This window comes from Eptatretus burgeri, chromosome 1, assembly GCF_056783735.1.
Source record: "Eptatretus burgeri isolate ZD-2024b chromosome 1, Ebu_testis_v1, whole genome shotgun sequence".
In the NCBI taxonomy this organism is placed as follows: domain Eukaryota; kingdom Metazoa; phylum Chordata; class Myxini; order Myxiniformes; family Myxinidae; genus Eptatretus; species Eptatretus burgeri.
Genome location: NC_140961.1, coordinates 57,130,316 through 57,147,511, shown reverse-complemented (window position 1 = coordinate 57,147,511; position 17,196 = coordinate 57,130,316). Strand labels below are relative to the sequence as shown.

At 33.5% G+C, this 17,196-nt stretch overlaps 1 protein-coding gene across 1 annotated transcript; it reads left to right on the top strand.

Moving 5' to 3' along the window:
* The first annotated feature begins 542 nt into the window (after positions 1-542).
* On the top strand, positions 543-6,681 carry LOC147034545 (uncharacterized). The gene is made up of 4 exons (XM_085853519.1): positions 543-1,410; positions 1,508-1,684; positions 5,637-5,813; positions 5,911-6,681. Exons 1-4 carry the CDS (start codon positions 1,318-1,320, stop codon positions 6,679-6,681), a joined length of 1,218 nt encoding a protein of 405 aa, XP_085709645.1. The 5' UTR covers positions 543-1,317.
* Positions 6,682-17,196: the final 10,515 nt, after the last annotated feature.

Below are 17,196 nucleotides of genomic sequence, written 5' to 3'. Positions count from 1 at the left end.
TATCCCTTATCATTACTGAGTTCAATCAAATCAGCAGACCAGATATAATCAACTTCCTTGGAATAAACCTTCCTTCTCTGAAACTTTGTGAATATTGGTTTATGTAATTCATCAGCTAATTGCTCTTCAATCCTAATGACATCATTAGAGCCAATAAGTTTTTTTTAATTTCCAAGTAAAAGTTTCAATTTAGCACTGATCATCTTCTTCACGATGAACCTATCAACTTTTTCTCTTAGTGTTGGATTTCGTATCAGAGACAAATTATACAACATTTCTCTATCGTCTTCATGTTTTTCTTCCAAAGTTGTGGTATTCCCATAATCAAATTCGTGCCTCATGCACACTTCATCAACAGTAGGGTAAGAATACTGATTCTGGCTCACTTTTCCCCATGTAAATGAATGGGGATTTTCAGCGATTCATATTTTTTTCCCTAAAAATTAATCCCCTTTTTATCCGAAGGTATACTTATTTGTCTCCTCTTTTAACTTGGCGTGTGCACCTCATTGTATTGATCACCTGTGGGTTGACCAGCTCACTCATTGAACCTATAAAGATTTGTTCATTCTCAAATTCCTTCAATAGTTTAATTTTCTTTGCACAATAATCCCCATCTAAAATATTGACAAACAAAACATTTGAATCTTTATATTTTTTAAGATACCCCATTTGTGCCATTACGAAATGATAAACTTCTCTTAATGCTCTTGTTTGACCACCTCCTGAGCCACAGGTTATTTTTTGTTAAGCCCCGCCCACTTTTCTTTAAGCCCCGCCCACTTTTGTTAAGCCCCGCCCACTTTCCACAAGGTATTCAATAAGCCCCGCCCACTTTTCTTTAAGCCCCGCCCACTTTTGTTAAGCCCCGCCCACTTTTGCTAAGCTCCGCCCACTTTTCATAGGGTATTTTTTCTAAGCCACGCCCACTTTTCCTAAGCCCCGCCCACTTTTGCTAAGCTCCGCCCACTTTTCATAAGGTATTTTTTCTAAGCCACGCCCACTTTCCCTAAGCCCCACCCACTTTTGCTAAGCTCCGCCCACTTTTCATAAGGTATTTTTTCTAAGCCACGCCCACTTTTCCTAAGCTCCGCCTACTTTTGCTAAGCCCCGCCCACTCTTACATCATTTCCAGTTCATCTCTGACTCACAAAGAAATCACTAGAAAATTACAGGATGTTATGGTTTTGAAAAATTTCCCAATGAAGGCTTGCCTAGGCTTGCCCAGGGAATTTCCAAAGGAAACCACACCCACCAGTCTTTCTCTATAAAAGCTTCAAACCCAGGCTCCATTTTAAACATTTGTTTTTGCTGGCAATGGTGTTCTGTGTGCTTGTCTCGAACTGTCTGTCTTCTATGGAACTAAACCTTCAAGTTGATGAACTGGATTCAAACCTCTTATCTATTGAGGTAAGATTTTTTATTTTCCTATTTTCAAACTTTGATTGAAGCATACTCATTTAATAATTAAATAACTTAATTAATACATTATTATTTTCTCTCACAGGAAATTGTGTCTGAAATACGAAATGAAAATACTGCTTTTGCTACAACTTGGGGGGAAATTGTTGGCTTGGTTGAAGACCTTGAGTGGGATGACTTTGGTGTTCCTTGGAACTCTCTGTCTTCTATGGAACTAAACTTTCAAGTTGATGAACTGGATTCAAACCTCTTATCTATTGAGGTAAGATTTTTTATTTTCCTATTTTCAAACTTTGATTGAAGCATACTCATTTAATAATTAAATAACTTAATTAATACATTATTATTTTCTCTCACAGGAAATTGTGTCTGAAATACGAAATGAAAATACTGCTTTTGCTACAACTTGGAGCGAAATTGTTGGCTTGGTTGAAGACCTTATGAGCGACCAAGACCCACAGAACGAGTTCGTCCTTGATGACCCAACCAAAGAGTTATACCTTGGAGACCAGCAAAATCCTGAAAAAGAGTTTTACAGCAATAGTACTCATTGTGAGTTATCAAGACAATACCCACTGAACAAGTTATACGTTGATGAGCCAGAATACAAGTTTTACCTTGGAGACTCACAAATTTTGAAAAAATCAGTAAATGAGTTCTGCCTTGATGGTTTAAATAACTACCTTGGAGACTCAGGAAAAGGGTTCTGCCAAGATGGTTCTAAATATGGGGCCTACCTTGGAGACTCACAAATTTTGAAAAAATCAGTAAATGAGTTCTGCCTTGATGGTTTAAATAACTACCTTGGAGACTCAGGAAAAGGGTTCTGCCAAGATGGTTCTAAATATGGGGCCTACCTTGGAGACTCACAAATTTTGAAAAAATCAGTAAATGAGTTCTGCCTTGATGGTTTAAATAACTACCTTGGAGACTCAGGAAAAGGGTTCTGCCAAGATGGTTCTAAATATGGGGCCTACCTTGGAGACTCACAAATTTTGAAAAATCAGTAAATGAGTTCTGCCTTGATGGTTTAAATAACTACCTTGGAGACTCAGGAAAAGGGTTCTGCCAAGATGGTTCTAAATATGGGGCCTACCTTGGAGACTCACAAATTTTGAAAAAATCAGTAAATGAGTTATCCTTAAGAGACTTTGTAAGTTGGTTTTACTTTGAATACTTGAAATGTGGGTTCTGGATTGATAACTCACAATGTGATACATATCTTGGAAACTCAACGGGAATGTGGTTATACCTTGAAGACTTGGAAAGTTGGGTTTATATTGGACACTTGAAACTTTTTTGGGGGCTTTTATTTATTTATTTATTTATTTATTATTATTATTATTTTATTTATTTATATTTTGGAGACTTTTGGAGTTGCTATCACTCTTTGGGATCTAAACCTATCAAGAAAGTTCTTACTCCCTCTTTCTATGTCATCAAACCTGAAAGTCTTAAAAGACAGAATTGGAAGAAGAGAAAAAAAAAAAAACGTAAAATATATAAATATATATATATATATATATATATATATATATATATATATATATATATATATATATATATATATATATATATATATATATATATATATATATATATATATAGGTGGAAATCTCATTTTGAAAAAGACTGTGTTGGGTGAGGATTGAGTTGGGGTTGAGATTTTGAATGTGAGGGTTGGGGTTGAGATTTTGAATGTGAGGGTTGGGACACACACACATACACATCAACAAACAAAAGTTAAGCCTTGACTATTCAGTTGAGGATTCTGTGTTTGGGGTTCACAGATCTAAGAACGTCCCCCTTGACACACATTATATACTGGTATACACCTCGGACTTGGCCCTCGAGTGTCCACAACGGTGTATAGTAGGAGGGAGTGAAGCGCCAACCTATTGCTCCCATTGCACACACACACACACAAACAAAAGTTAAGCCTTGACTATTCAGTTGAGGATTCTGTGTTTGGGGTTCACAGATCTAAGAACGTCCCCCTTGACACACATTATATACTGTTATACACCTCGGACTTGGCCCTCGAGTGTCCACAAAGGTGTATTATCTGCTTAGTTTTGTCTTTTGTAATTCCTGTGAATAAAATGAACCTAAAATCTCTTCCCCTTCCAAATCATATATTTTATAAGTCCAAGGAACTGTATCTATTACATCAACAATTTTAAAAAGTTCTTTCGTCCATCGTTCAGTAAAACCCTTTTCAAAATGAGATTTCCACCTATATATTCTTACGATATCACCAACTTTGAACTTAGGTTTTCTGACATTAATCTCTTTTTCATATTTTAACTTTGTAAATGTTTCTGATGGTTTCATATTCTTTGACATGTGAATCGTGTCATTATACTTATCCACAATAACCTGAATAAAAGATGACCATTGTTGTGAACCGAGTTGTCTGAATTTTTTATAGTCTCTCATTTAAGGTATGATTAAAGTATTCAATAACAATGGCCTTTCCTTCATTAAAGGTACTGTATCATGTAATGCTGTTATTTTTTAGAAAATTCATAAATGTCTTGTTATAAAACCCTCCACCCTCATCAGTCCACAATTTTTTAGGTTTTCTCTTACTTTTATTAAATATTTGTTGAAAGGCTAACATAAGAGTATTACCTGTTTTGTTTTTTAAAGGGACAACCCATGCATATCTACTCCTCAAATCGATAACGGTGAAAGCATACTTGTATCCCTTATCATTACTGAGTTCAATCAAATCAGCAGACCAGATATAATCAACTTCCTTGGAATAAACCTTCCTTCTCTGAAACTTTGTGAATATTGGTTTATGTAATTCATCAGCTAATTGCTCTTCAATCCTAATGACATCATTAGAGCCAATAAGTTTTTTTTAATTTCCAAGTAAAAGTTTCAATTTAGCACTGATCATCTTCTTCACGATGAACCTATCAACTTTTTCTCTTAGTGTTGGATTTCGTATCAGAGACAAATTATACAACATTTCTCTATCGTCTTCATGTTTTTCTTCCAAAGTTGTGGTATTCCCATAATCAAATTCGTGCCTCATGCACACTTCATCAACAGTAGGGTAAGAATACTGATTCTGGCTCACTTTTCCCCATGTAAATGAATGGGGGATTTTCAGCGATTCATATTTTTTTTCCCTAAAAATAAATCCCCTTTTTATCCCAAGGTATATTTATTTGTCTCCCCTTTTAACTTGGAGGTTGAACCTCATTGAATTGAACACCTGGGGGTTGAACAGCTCACTCATTGAACCTATAAAGATTTGTTCATTCTCAAATTCCTTCAATAGTTTAATTTTCTTTGCACAATAATCCCCATCTAAAATATTGACAAACAAAACATTTGAATCTTTATATTTTTTAAGATACCCCATTTGTGCCATTACGAAATGATAAACTTCTCTTAATGCTCTTGTTTGACCACCTCCTGAGCCACAGGTTATTTTTTGTTAAGCCCCGCCCACTTTTCTTTAAGCCCCGCCCACTTTTGTTAAGCCCCGCCCACTTTCCACAAGGTATTCAATAAGCCCCGCCCACTTTTCTTTAAGCCCCGCCCACTTTTGTTAAGCCCCGCCCACTTTTGCTAAGCTCCGCCCACTTTTCATAGGGTATTTTTTCTAAGCCACGCCCACTTTTCCTAAGCCCCGCCCACTTTTGCTAAGCTCCGCCCACTTTTCATAAGGTATTTTTTCTAAGCCACGCCCACTTTCCCTAAGCCCCACCCACTTTTGCTAAGCTCCGCCCACTTTTCATAAGGTATTTTTTCTAAGCCACGCCCACTTTTCCTAAGCTCCGCCTACTTTTGCTAAGCCCCGCCCACTCTTACATCATTTCCAGTTCATCTCTGACTCACAAAGAAATCACTAGAAAATTACAGGATGTTATGGTTTTGAAAAATTTCCCAATGAAGGCTTGCCTAGGCTTGCCCAGGGAATTTCCAAAGGAAACCACACCCACCAGTCTTTCTCTATAAAAGCTTCAAACCCAGGCTCCATTTTAAACATTTGTTTTTGCTGGCAATGGTGTTCTGTGTGCTTGTCTCGAACTGTCTGTCTTCTATGGAACTAAACCTTCAAGTTGATGAACTGGATTCAAACCTCTTATCTATTGAGGTAAGATTTTTTATTTTCCTATTTTCAAACTTTGATTGAAGCATACTCATTTAATAATTAAATAACTTAATTAATACATTATTATTTTCTCTCACAGGAAATTGTGTCTGAAATACGAAATGAAAATACTGCTTTTGCTACAACTTGGGGCCAAATTGTTGGCTTGGTTGAAGACCTTGAGTGGGATGACTTTGGTGTTCCTTGGAACTCTCTGTCTTCTATGGAACTAAACTTTCAAGTTGATGAACTGGATTCAAACCTCTTATCTATTGAGGTAAGATTTTTTATTTTCCTATTTTCAAACTTTGATTGAAGCATACTCATTTAATAATTAAATAACTTAATTAATACATTATTATTTTCTCTCACAGGAAATTGTGTCTGAAATACGAAATGAAAATACTGCTTTTGCTACAACTTGGAGCGAAATTGTTGGCTTGGTTGAAGACCTTATGAGCGACCAAGACCCACAGAACGAGTTCGTCCTTGATGACCCAACCAAAGAGTTATACCTTGGAGACCAGCAAAATCCTGAAAAAGAGTTTTACAGCAATAGTACTCATTGTGAGTTATCAAGACAATACCCACTGAACAAGTTATACGTTGATGAGCCAGAATACAAGTTTTACCTTGGAGACTCACAAATTTTGAAAAAATCAGTAAATGAGTTCTGCCTTGATGGTTTAAATAACTACCTTGGAGACTCAGGAAAAGGGTTCTGCCAAGATGGTTCTAAATATGGGGCCTACCTTGGAGACTCACAAATTTTGAAAAAATCAGTAAATGAGTTCTGCCTTGATGGTTTAAATAACTACCTTGGAGACTCAGGAAAAGGGTTCTGCCAAGATGGTTCTAAATATGGGGCCTACCTTGGAGACTCACAAATTTTGAAAAAATCAGTAAATGAGTTCTGCCTTGATGGTTTAAATAACTACCTTGGAGACTCAGGAAAAGGGTTCTGCCAAGATGGTTCTAAATATGGGGCCTACCTTGGAGACTCACAAATTTTGAAAAAATCAGTAAATGAGTTCTGCCTTGATGGTTTAAATAACTACCTTGGAGACTCAGGAAAAGGGTTCTGCCAAGATGGTTCTAAATATGGGGCCTACCTTGGAGACTCACAAATTTTGAAAAATCAGTAAATGAGTTATCCTTAAGAGACTTTGTAAGTTGGTTTTACTTTGAATACTTGAAATGTGGGTTCTGGATTGATAACTCACAATGTGATACATATCTTGGAAACTCAACGGGAATGTGGTTATACCTTGAAGACTTGGAAAGTTGGGTTTATGTTGGACACTTGAAACTTTTTTGGGGGCTTTTATTTATTTATTTATTTATTTATTATTATTATTATTTTATTTATTTATATTTTGGAGACTTTTGGAGTTGCTATCACTCTTTGGGATCTAAACCTATCAAGAAAGTTCTTACTCCCTCTTTCTATGTCATCAAACCTGAAAGTCTTAAAAGACAGAATTGGAAGAAGAGAAAAAAAAAAAAAAACGTAAAATATATATATAGGTGGAAATCTCATTTTGAAAAAGACTGTGTTGGGTGAGGATTGAGTTGGGGTTGAGATTTTGAATGTGAGGGTTGGGGTTGAGATTTTGAATGTGAGGGTTGGGACACACACATACACATCAACAAACAAAAGTTAAGCCTTGACTATTCAGTTGAGGATTCTGTGTTTGGGGTTCACAGATCTAAGAACGTCCCCCTTGACACACATTATATACTGGTATACACCTCGGACTTGGCCCTCGAGTGTCCACAACGGTGTATAGTAGGAGGGAGTGAAGCGCCAACCTATTGCTCCCATTGCACACACACACACACAAACAAAAGTTAAGCCTTGACTATTCAGTTGAGGATTCTGTGTTTGGGGTTCACAGATCTAAGAACGTCCCCCTTGACACACATTATATACTGTTATACACCTCGGACTTGGCCCTCGAGTGTCCACAAAGGTGTATTATCTGCTTAGTTTTGTCTTTTGTAATTCCTGTGAATAAAATGAACCTAAAATCTCTTCCCCTTCCAAATCATATATTTTATAAGTCCAAGGAACTGTATCTATTACATCAACAATTTTAAAAAGTTCTTTCGTCCATCGTTCAGTAAAACCCTTTTCAAAATGAGATTTCCACCTATATATTCTTACGATATCACCAACTTTGAACTTAGGTTTTCTGACATTAATCTCTTTTTCATATTTTAATTTTGTAAATGTTTCTGATGGCTTCATATTCGTTGACGTGTGAATCGTGTCATTATACTTATCCACAACATCCTGAATAAAAGATGACCATTGTTGTGAACCGAGTTGTGTGAATTTTTTATATAGTCTCTCTTTTAAGGTACGATTAAAACGTTCAACAACAACTGCCTTCCCTTCATTAAAGGTACTGTATAATGTAATACTGTTATTTTTTAGAAAATTCATAAATGTCTTGTTATAAAACTCTCTACCCTCATCAGTCCACAATTTCTTAGGTTTTCTCTTACTTTTATTAAATATCTGTTGAAAAGCTAACATAAGAGTATTACCTGTTTTGTTTTTTAAAGGGACAACCCACGCATATCTACTCCTCAAATCAATAACGGTTAAAGCATACTTGTACCCCTTATCATTATTGAGTTCAATCAAATCAGCAGACCAGATATAATCAACTTCCTTGGAATAAACTTTCCTTCTCTGAAACTTTGTGAATATTGGTTTATGTAATTCATCAGCTAATTGCTCTTCAGTCTTAATGGCATCATTAGAGCCGATAAGTTTTTGAATTTCCAAGTCCAAGTTTCAATTTAGCACTAATCATCTTCTTCACGATGAACCTATCAACTTTTTCTCTCAAGGTTGGATTTTGTATCAGAGACAAATTATACAACATTTCTCTATCGGCTTCATGCTTTTCTTCCAACGTTGTGGTATTCCCATAATCAATATCGTGTCTCATGCACACTTCATCAACTCTATTGATTGGTTTACTCCAGGATTTAGGATTGTCTGCCTCATCTAATCTTTTATCCAAGTTTGTGCCTGGACCACAGAAAGAATAACCTGGAAGATGTAATTCCCCTGGTATTCCAGTAGTTGTAAATTTACTTCCTGATAAAAACTTTTGTATATCTCCTCCGAGTTTGTGTTTGGAGATAAATTGATTTTTTTTGAACCACACACCGAACATATACCTTTTTGTATAACCCTGTTATTTTTACTTTTAATATATGAAATATTTTTAGTATTAGTTTTCTTTTTACATTTGAGACAATAACTCATTTATTTATGAGAAAAATTTCTGCAGAGTGCAAAAACCTTTTTAGTTTCCAACATGCACATTTGAATCTTAATTTTTAAAACATAAAGAATCCTTAGAAATGCCTTCACTCTCTCCTCCATTTATTTAAGAAAAAACTTGAATTAAAATGAATAGCTTGACGATGCTAATAGTTTTGTTGAAAGTATTGCAAATAGACTTGTTAATTCTTTGTATTCCTTCCTGGTGAGATAAGTTATTTTCTTTAATACCTCTATTCTTTTTTGAATCTCACTGGTTTCCATATTTTGATATTTATTCATTCTCTCTCTTTCCTCCCTCTCTCTCTTCTCTCTTTCCTCCCTCTCTCTATTCTCTCTTTCCTCCTTCTCTCTCTTCTCCTTTTCCTCCTTCTCTCTCTTCTCTCTTTCCTCCCTCTCTCTATTCTCCCTCTCTCTATTCTCTCTTTCCTCCTTCTCTCTCTCCTCCTCCTCCTTTTCCTCCTCTTCCCTCTCTTCTTCAACTCCTTCCTCATCCCTTACTATACTTGAATCGTTTACACCCCATAGAATATTATACATATATTCATCAGGATTTCTTGTTATTCCTGTATCCAAAATAATTTTTTACAACAGGAAACCAATAAAATTTCTTTTGAATTTCTAAAAGAGCCTTACCTTTTCTTAACCTTATAATTTTTTCATTATTTAACATTCTAATTAAATCTAAAGTTGTTGGTTTATCAACATCAGCATAATGCCAATCTTTTATTGAAAATACCTCATTCTTATGTTGTAGAACATATTTATTAAAATACCGAATACCCTTTTCTTGAAGGTATGCTTGGACACAGAAATGATAATTTTCTTGAAGCCTTCTTGCTGTCATTTATGTATTAGAAATATATGTTAGAATAATATTATGGCACGAAACACCTCCCCATCTTCCCATAGTTAAATCATTTTGTATTTCCTTACTTATTATATATAATCCTGTTTTTTCTGTTTTCATGAGATAAACAAGGGCAAAACCATTATTATATTTACCCTTATTAAATTCTTTTATTTGTTGTTTACTAATCGTGGCTCCACAAAACTCATTCTCGATACCAAGTGGATAATATTCTTCCTTACGAGACTGATTTAATTGTTCCAGGTCTTAGAGGTTAATTTTAAATGACCAATTATACCCTAAATCATTCATATCATACCCCCATTGTTCTATTCTCATACAAACGATACGCCCTTCTTTATAAAAATTTATTTTAATTCGAACTGTGAATTCTGTATGACCTGGAGATAATATCAACACTTCTGTATCTTTGGAATACACAGCCGTTTTATTTAAGTATATATATATATATATTGTGATAAATCGCTTAATCTCACCAAGTCATTCGCGTCAGTCGGGCTTGGATAATTTTTTAATTTATAAGCATTTTTCATGTTAATATTTTTGTTTATATTATATTTATGTCGTTCAGCCTGTGCCTTTGTGTAATAATTTGATAAATCAATATCCAGTTCTTGAGATACACCAAAGATAGAACCATCTTTACCAACATAAGTCATTTATATTAGATTAAAAATAATATCATAAAATTTTTTATTTTTGTTGAGTTGAAATAACACATATAGACATAATTGACCACAACACTTGGAATTTAATTCTTGGACTTGAAATGTTTGATAAACACCATTCTGTAAGAATTTTATGACTTCAACAGGTGGTGGAAGACCAAAACTATCAAAATAATATTTGTCTTGACTATTAAAAATACAAACCCAATGAGAACCGTTCCCATCATTATCTTCTAAGTTCATAATAATATTCTTTGTATGTTTCGACACATTTGTTAATTCATCTCTCATACAAATAACCACATTATGAATTTTTAATTTCTTACAATATTTGGCAAGTTGTAAATTTGATGTTGTATTCTTTCCAAATGCTTTCAACCACTCATCAATGCTCATTTATTTATTAGAAAGATATAATCCATTACCTCTTTTCGTTAATTTTACACCTGCTTGTGCTATAGAAGAAAGCATATCTCCAACTAACAATCTCGCTTTATCAGGCAGACCTTCAAGTTTTTCAGCAAAATCTACAATTACACCACTTCCACTAATTTGTTTCTCCAACTCTTTGTTATGTCTTTCCAATTCTTTTTGAGCCTGGAGTTGAGCCTTCCTTTCGTTGGCAGTTTTGACCGCTGTTGAAATACCACCCGTCAATGCTCCAACCGCACTTAAACCAGCAAATAAAGGAATTAGAAATGGGAGAAATCCTCCACTCGTCTCTCTTATTGAATATTTTTTCAACATTGGTTTTGTCATTTTAATTTTAAGTGAGCCAGTGTCATTCAAGATTTTAACCTGTTCTCTTGTGAGCAAAACATCAATTCTTACTGCTCCTTTTCTCTGAATTGTATTAACGTTAATCGTACAAGGCTTTTGATTTTGAACACAAGATGATAGTTTATGAAGATTGATTTGATTAACATATACCCCAGTTGGTACTTTGCCACTCATTTATTTAACAAAAAAATTATGTGAGACTAATCATCACACCATTATCTGTATTAATCTGCAATTCTGTTTCTTCCAAAAGCAAACAATATGTATCAACTTCTTCACTCTCTCCTCTTTCAATGTATAGGGAAGTATCCACTCGATTAGACTTTATAGTTTCTTTTTGAGCGCTCAGGTCAAACGTATAGATTGTATACAAACTTTTAAATGCTGTCATATCCAAAATAGGTTCTTTATTTCCATTACTTTCACACACCTTTTGGTAAGACTTGTATGCTTCAGCAAAATCATTTTTTCCCAATTAATTTCCAATCTATCTCGTGGATAAAATGTTCCATCTAGAGAAACGCGAAGTTGTTTCACCTTAGCATTATCACTCAATGCATTATTCTTATCAGTCGCAGTATCACCATCTGGCTTTTTAAAAATCATCCACAGATATCGTGGCTTTCCTTCCAGAACACCCAAATTCCACGTGTAAGTAGTTTGATTGAGTTTAACGTGTTGACATCTTCTTTTGAGGTATGATACACTGAGTGGTTTCTTTGAGTTAAGTCTTCGATTCAACATCTCTTCTGTTTTAAGATTAGGAGTATATTCACTGATATACCAACTCATCTCCTCAATTACAAATTTATTCTGATCACCAAAAGCATTACCAACACCAAAAAGCAATCTATTTTCATTATCATTCCTTTGTAGTTGAAATCTAATTTTAAGACCATACAGAACTTTATCATAATCACAAAATCCAAATATACCTTAAAGAGGAACTGCCACAGTAAAACTATTTTCTGCTTTTGTATCATCATTATACATTCCTTTCCTTTGAATATATCCAGGGTCTGTGTTTGTTCCCGTTGACATATCAGGAATAAAACCTTCGACAGACCCCTTTCCCATTCTATCACTGAATGTATAGAGTGTAAATTTCATCATTTCAGATACAGCAGAGACATAATCAACCGCTTCAACTTCTTGTGTTCCAATATACAATCGCACACTATCAAACATTTTCCAGAAGAAATCATTTACAAGTGTAGCGTTTGTGTTATTCCCAGCCTTAGTGAATTTAAATTTACACAACAAGAAACTTTCGGAGAGATTCAAATAGGTTTGTTGATTATTTATTTCAAAACTTTTTGTACCATTTGTATTCCAGTCTGTTCCAGTTATTGCATTTACCTTGAAGTAATCTTCTTTTTAGTGGAGTTTGAGATAATAATAGTATCATCCAAATCATAGATACTATCAATTGCTTCCATACTTGTATTTATTTAGGAAAAAAGATGTTAAAACTTTTGAAACCCTGATCCAAGTATTTGAATTATTTTCTGTCGTTCTTGGGGGCACAACTGAGTTTTACCTTTCTTAATTTCTTTTATTGCTTGTAATTTATGAGATTCTTTCTGAGCATCTTTTATACTCTTTACAGCACCTGCTACATTTCCCACAGCAGAAGCAGTTGAACCAATTAGGTCTTTATGTTTAAGAATAGTTGAACCAATACCCATGAGAGTATCAATTATCCCATCTCCTCTAAATTGATGTCCAACACCCCTTTGTCTCTTAGGTTTATAGTATCCTCTACCAAGATACATACCTTCACCCTTGTAGTACGGGAAAGGAACATCCCATCCCCTGTAATTATTTTATATTTTCCCAACTCGTGCTTCCTCACAATAACCATCGTATTTATTTATTGAAAAACTTCACGTAGGTGAATTCTGATGGATATAACTTCTCCATTAAAAGAGATCACACGATTATCTTGGTCGGTTATCCTAAAATTTACTCTGTGTATGGTTTTTCCTGACACAGGTAGATAAACCAAATTTTTAGGCTCCATATTGAATTTATAACCAATTGGGGTTGAGTATGCGCTGAATGAAAATATTGTATTTGTTTTTAATCCATCATTATAAGCACCATCAATCAAATCACAGTGAATTAACACCGAATTTATTCCTGAGGATATTTGAATGACATTATCACTGTAAAACGTCCCATTAGTTTCAATCTTTTTTGAGGAGAAACCTAATAACTCTCTAAATGAATTATCAATTGTGAAATCAACCTTGTAGTTATTTTTAACTTTAATCGTTGATTTTGAAGTATGTTTTTGAATGTTTATAATAATATTTTTTGGTTCATCACCCTGTTCTTTCATAAGACGAGCAATTTCGGAAGATATTTGAGAAATCTCGTATGCTCCGGGTGAGACTGTTATCGTTTTGTATCCACTTCCCGGATTATAACTAAACTTGTCATTTTTCTCGGTTATATTAAATAAGGTATTATAAGTCTCCATGGACAATAAAGATGCCTCATATTCTTTTGTTGTGTCAAGTTGTAGTGGGTATGGGAATGAAGATGTGTGGTCGCTTGTTGTGAAATTAAAACTCAGGATTGTGCTTCTCATCTTATTTAATATGAGATAAAATGTCTTTATATTGAGATTTATTAATTATTTTCATGTTCATCAACTGGTCTAAAATGGCTGATGCTTCATTAAAACAATTGTTATTTCCAGCCTTCTTACTGCCGAACAACAATAACAGTCTATTAACTAATTGCGATGGGTCATTTGGAAGAAAACTAATACCTGAACCAAGGATACTTAAAGCCTGAATAATGTGTTTCTCCTTCTCATTCTTCCTACTTTTACCAGAAAGAATAACCTTATAATTTAGAGTGTTCAGCAAATCAATATATACTCTATCATCATTATTTTCCATATCCAATGGTTTATCAATATACTTTGATTCATCCCTCACAGTTGAACCTTGCCTTCCATCTTTTGTGAGAAGAAACATTAATCTCGGAGTTAGTTTAACAGGGGGTTGAGCAGAACTTAAGAACCTTAATTCATCATTAAATATCAATACCTTTTCTTGAACAAGATGAAATATTGCTGGTTGTTCTGTTGGAATGAGTCCTGCTTTGGTTTTTGAATCTGCTGAATATTCATTGTTTTGAACAGCATTCACAATATAATCAGGGGGTTGATTAATCTCTTCCAGTTGTTGAAATAAACCTTCATCATGTTCTAATTCTCCAATATGCTCTAATTCTTCCTCCGTCATTTGACTGAAATCTTTTAACATTTGGAGCTTTCTGGGAGTATATTCTACTGTGGGAACTGTGGAAACATCTTTCATTTTTCTTGGGAAGTTTTTAAAAGTGGTTTAAAAAATTTCTCTTGTTTTTTCAAATGCTTCTTCGCCCGTTAGTTTCTGTCTGCGTTTCTTCTTTATGTCTTCCTGTTGTTTTACAACTTTTGAAACCAACTCTTGATGTTCCTTAAATCTTCTTGCTCTTTCTTTTGTATCCATTTATTTATTGTAAAATATCATTTAATGAATTGTAAAGATCAACAGGGAAATTTTCCTTTTCTTCATCATTCAAGTAGATGTGTTCAAATAAATCCTTTTCTTTAAATATTTCATCAAATTCTTTATTAACATTAATGCGAGTTGTAATTTCTTCTTCACTAATCCTTGCATCTCTGCTTTTCATACGTTTGTGTTGAGTTTCTTCATCAACATCAAAACCGAATGATAAAATCTTCACTCCGCTCAGATATTTAATAATTTGTCTCGTTCCTTCTGGATTAGTTTCTAATATCCCAACACCACCAGATTTTAGTTTCTTTAACTCACTCTTACAATGTGAATATTTTGTTGTACCAAGAGAAACCTCCTCAAATATTTGTCCTTCATTCCTCAATCGCATATGTTCCTCCACTGAAATATAGTGATAATCTTCACCTTTTACTTCTCCAGGTCTTATTGCTCTAGTTGTTGTTGATACAATGCGTATCACGGGGTGTTTTTAAGTAAATTTACAATATTCTCATTTGTACTACACAAGAACCTTGATTTATGAAAGTTTTTTCCAGAAGCAGATTTACCCACAAGATTTATAATAATAGTTGTCATTTATATATGTAATTGTTTATAAAACAAAAAATATATCCCTTAATATCTCATCTTGTTTCACAACAATATATTTATATTTTTCAGTCGTGTGCTTCATATAATCCTCAAATTTCTTTTTACTACATAATGTAGAACAATTATCTCTCCAAAAATTATTGATATCTATTGAATTTAACTTGAATAAAATAAAAGTATTAGCATTGTTTCTGATGGAACGACGAGGAAGTTGAAAGTACGATTGACTAAGATAAATACAATTACAAGAAGAATGTCTCCCTCTTGTGTAGTAGCTGTCCATTACCGTTTGGTTTCTCTCATTAACACAATCATCAAAGATAACGAGGTTCTTTTTTGATTTATCCAAATCTTGGGGAGACGGTATATCATCCGTATTATCACTAAGAATACAAGTTATAAGATTTGATTTCTTTTTACATCTCTGTGTATCACAAAATAGTTGAATTATATCTTCAATGTTATAATCATTTAGGTTTTTTTGACGTTTAAATAAACCTATTATATCTTCTTTTGAAGACCAGCATTAAAACCTTGTGAGAGTAGTTGATACTCTGGTTGAAAACTCGACTTTGTGAAAATTATTAAATTATCATAATCTAAAAAGTTGGGAGTGAGGAGCATTTTTAAAAGTAAGCAGGTTTTTCCACATCCACTTGAACCAACTATGAGACATCTTAATGAATTTGGGAGATTTTTATGGTTGTTAAATTTTATCTTATTTTCCCAAATAGGTAAAAAATCATTCATTTATATATTTGAAAAACAGATTATTTAATTTATTATTGGCTTTTTTAGAAACTCTATATTTTATCCTAAGTTCAGGTTTAATTTCAAGATAATCCATTATTTTATTTATACAATATCTTGTGTTGATATTTCCCTGAAAATTACATCCATGAATAATATACAACAACAATCCTTTGAACATTTCTCTTATACGTTCAGTTTCTTCCCTTGTAAGGAAAGGTGTGTTATCATCCTCATACTTTACATTCATTTCTCTAATCAATCTTGTAAAGTAATTCATTTTTGGTGTAAATCTAAAAGAATTATTTTCCTTTTTATATTTTTTATTATCATTAATTAGAAGATAATCACAGAATATACATTGTTTATAGGCTTTTGACTCTGTGTTTAATCCCCGTCTTTCACACGCAGGACAATTCTCAAATTTGTCATATGGAGAATCAGGAAAGTCTAGCATATTTATAAAGTAAAACTTTACTTAAACTGAAATTCATCTATACTTTCAGTTGTATATTACCATCGATATCGATATACTTTTTTTCATTATCAGATTCAACGACAACATTTTTTATATTAAAGGTAATTTTAAAATTATCGTTAACTACTATTGAACGAAATGTCATTTCACCTGATATATTAACATCCTTTATTTCATCAAGATTTACATCTTTAGGGTTGTTGAAAAAAATACAAATTTCTCCTTGCATATTACAGATGGTCTTATCTTTTCTTTCTAAAGCTTCATCCATAAGGTTTTTGTTCTTTGATACTTTTTCTTGTTTCATTGCTTTTTCTAGTTTTGAATATATTACTAGAAGGAGAGGAGAAACTTTTGTTAGAGATACTTTAATTGATGTTCTACCAGGTATACTAAAAGCCGTTCCACTGAAGGAAATTGAAGAACTCATATTATTTACCATAATAGTTTTTATCCAATAGTTGTTATATTTATCTTTGTTCAATTTTACATCCTTGACATATTTCTCAGTATCTTTAACAGATGAAGAGATTGATTGAAACTTGTCTTTTGTGTCTTGAAACATTGTATTTATTAAGTGAAAAAGTTGGAGGATAAAATGGTTTTAAGCACAGATTCACCTGTAAAACAAACGAAATTTTCATCAAGAAAATTTTAGTTTAAGCAAAGTTTTATTCTA

Bases quoted from the DNA above. Each gene is read 5' to 3' on its own strand.
- LOC147034545 (XM_085853519.1), top strand. From the start codon at position 1,318: ATGGTGTTCTGTGTGCTTGTCTCGAACTGTCTGTCTTCTATGGAACTA. The intron at 1,411-1,507 runs GTAAGATTTTTT...TTTCTCTCACAG, and splicing joins CAAACCTCTTATCTATTGAG to GAAATTGTGTCTGAAATACG. The intron at 1,685-5,636 runs GTAAGATTTTTT...TTTCTCTCACAG, and splicing joins CAAACCTCTTATCTATTGAG to GAAATTGTGTCTGAAATACG.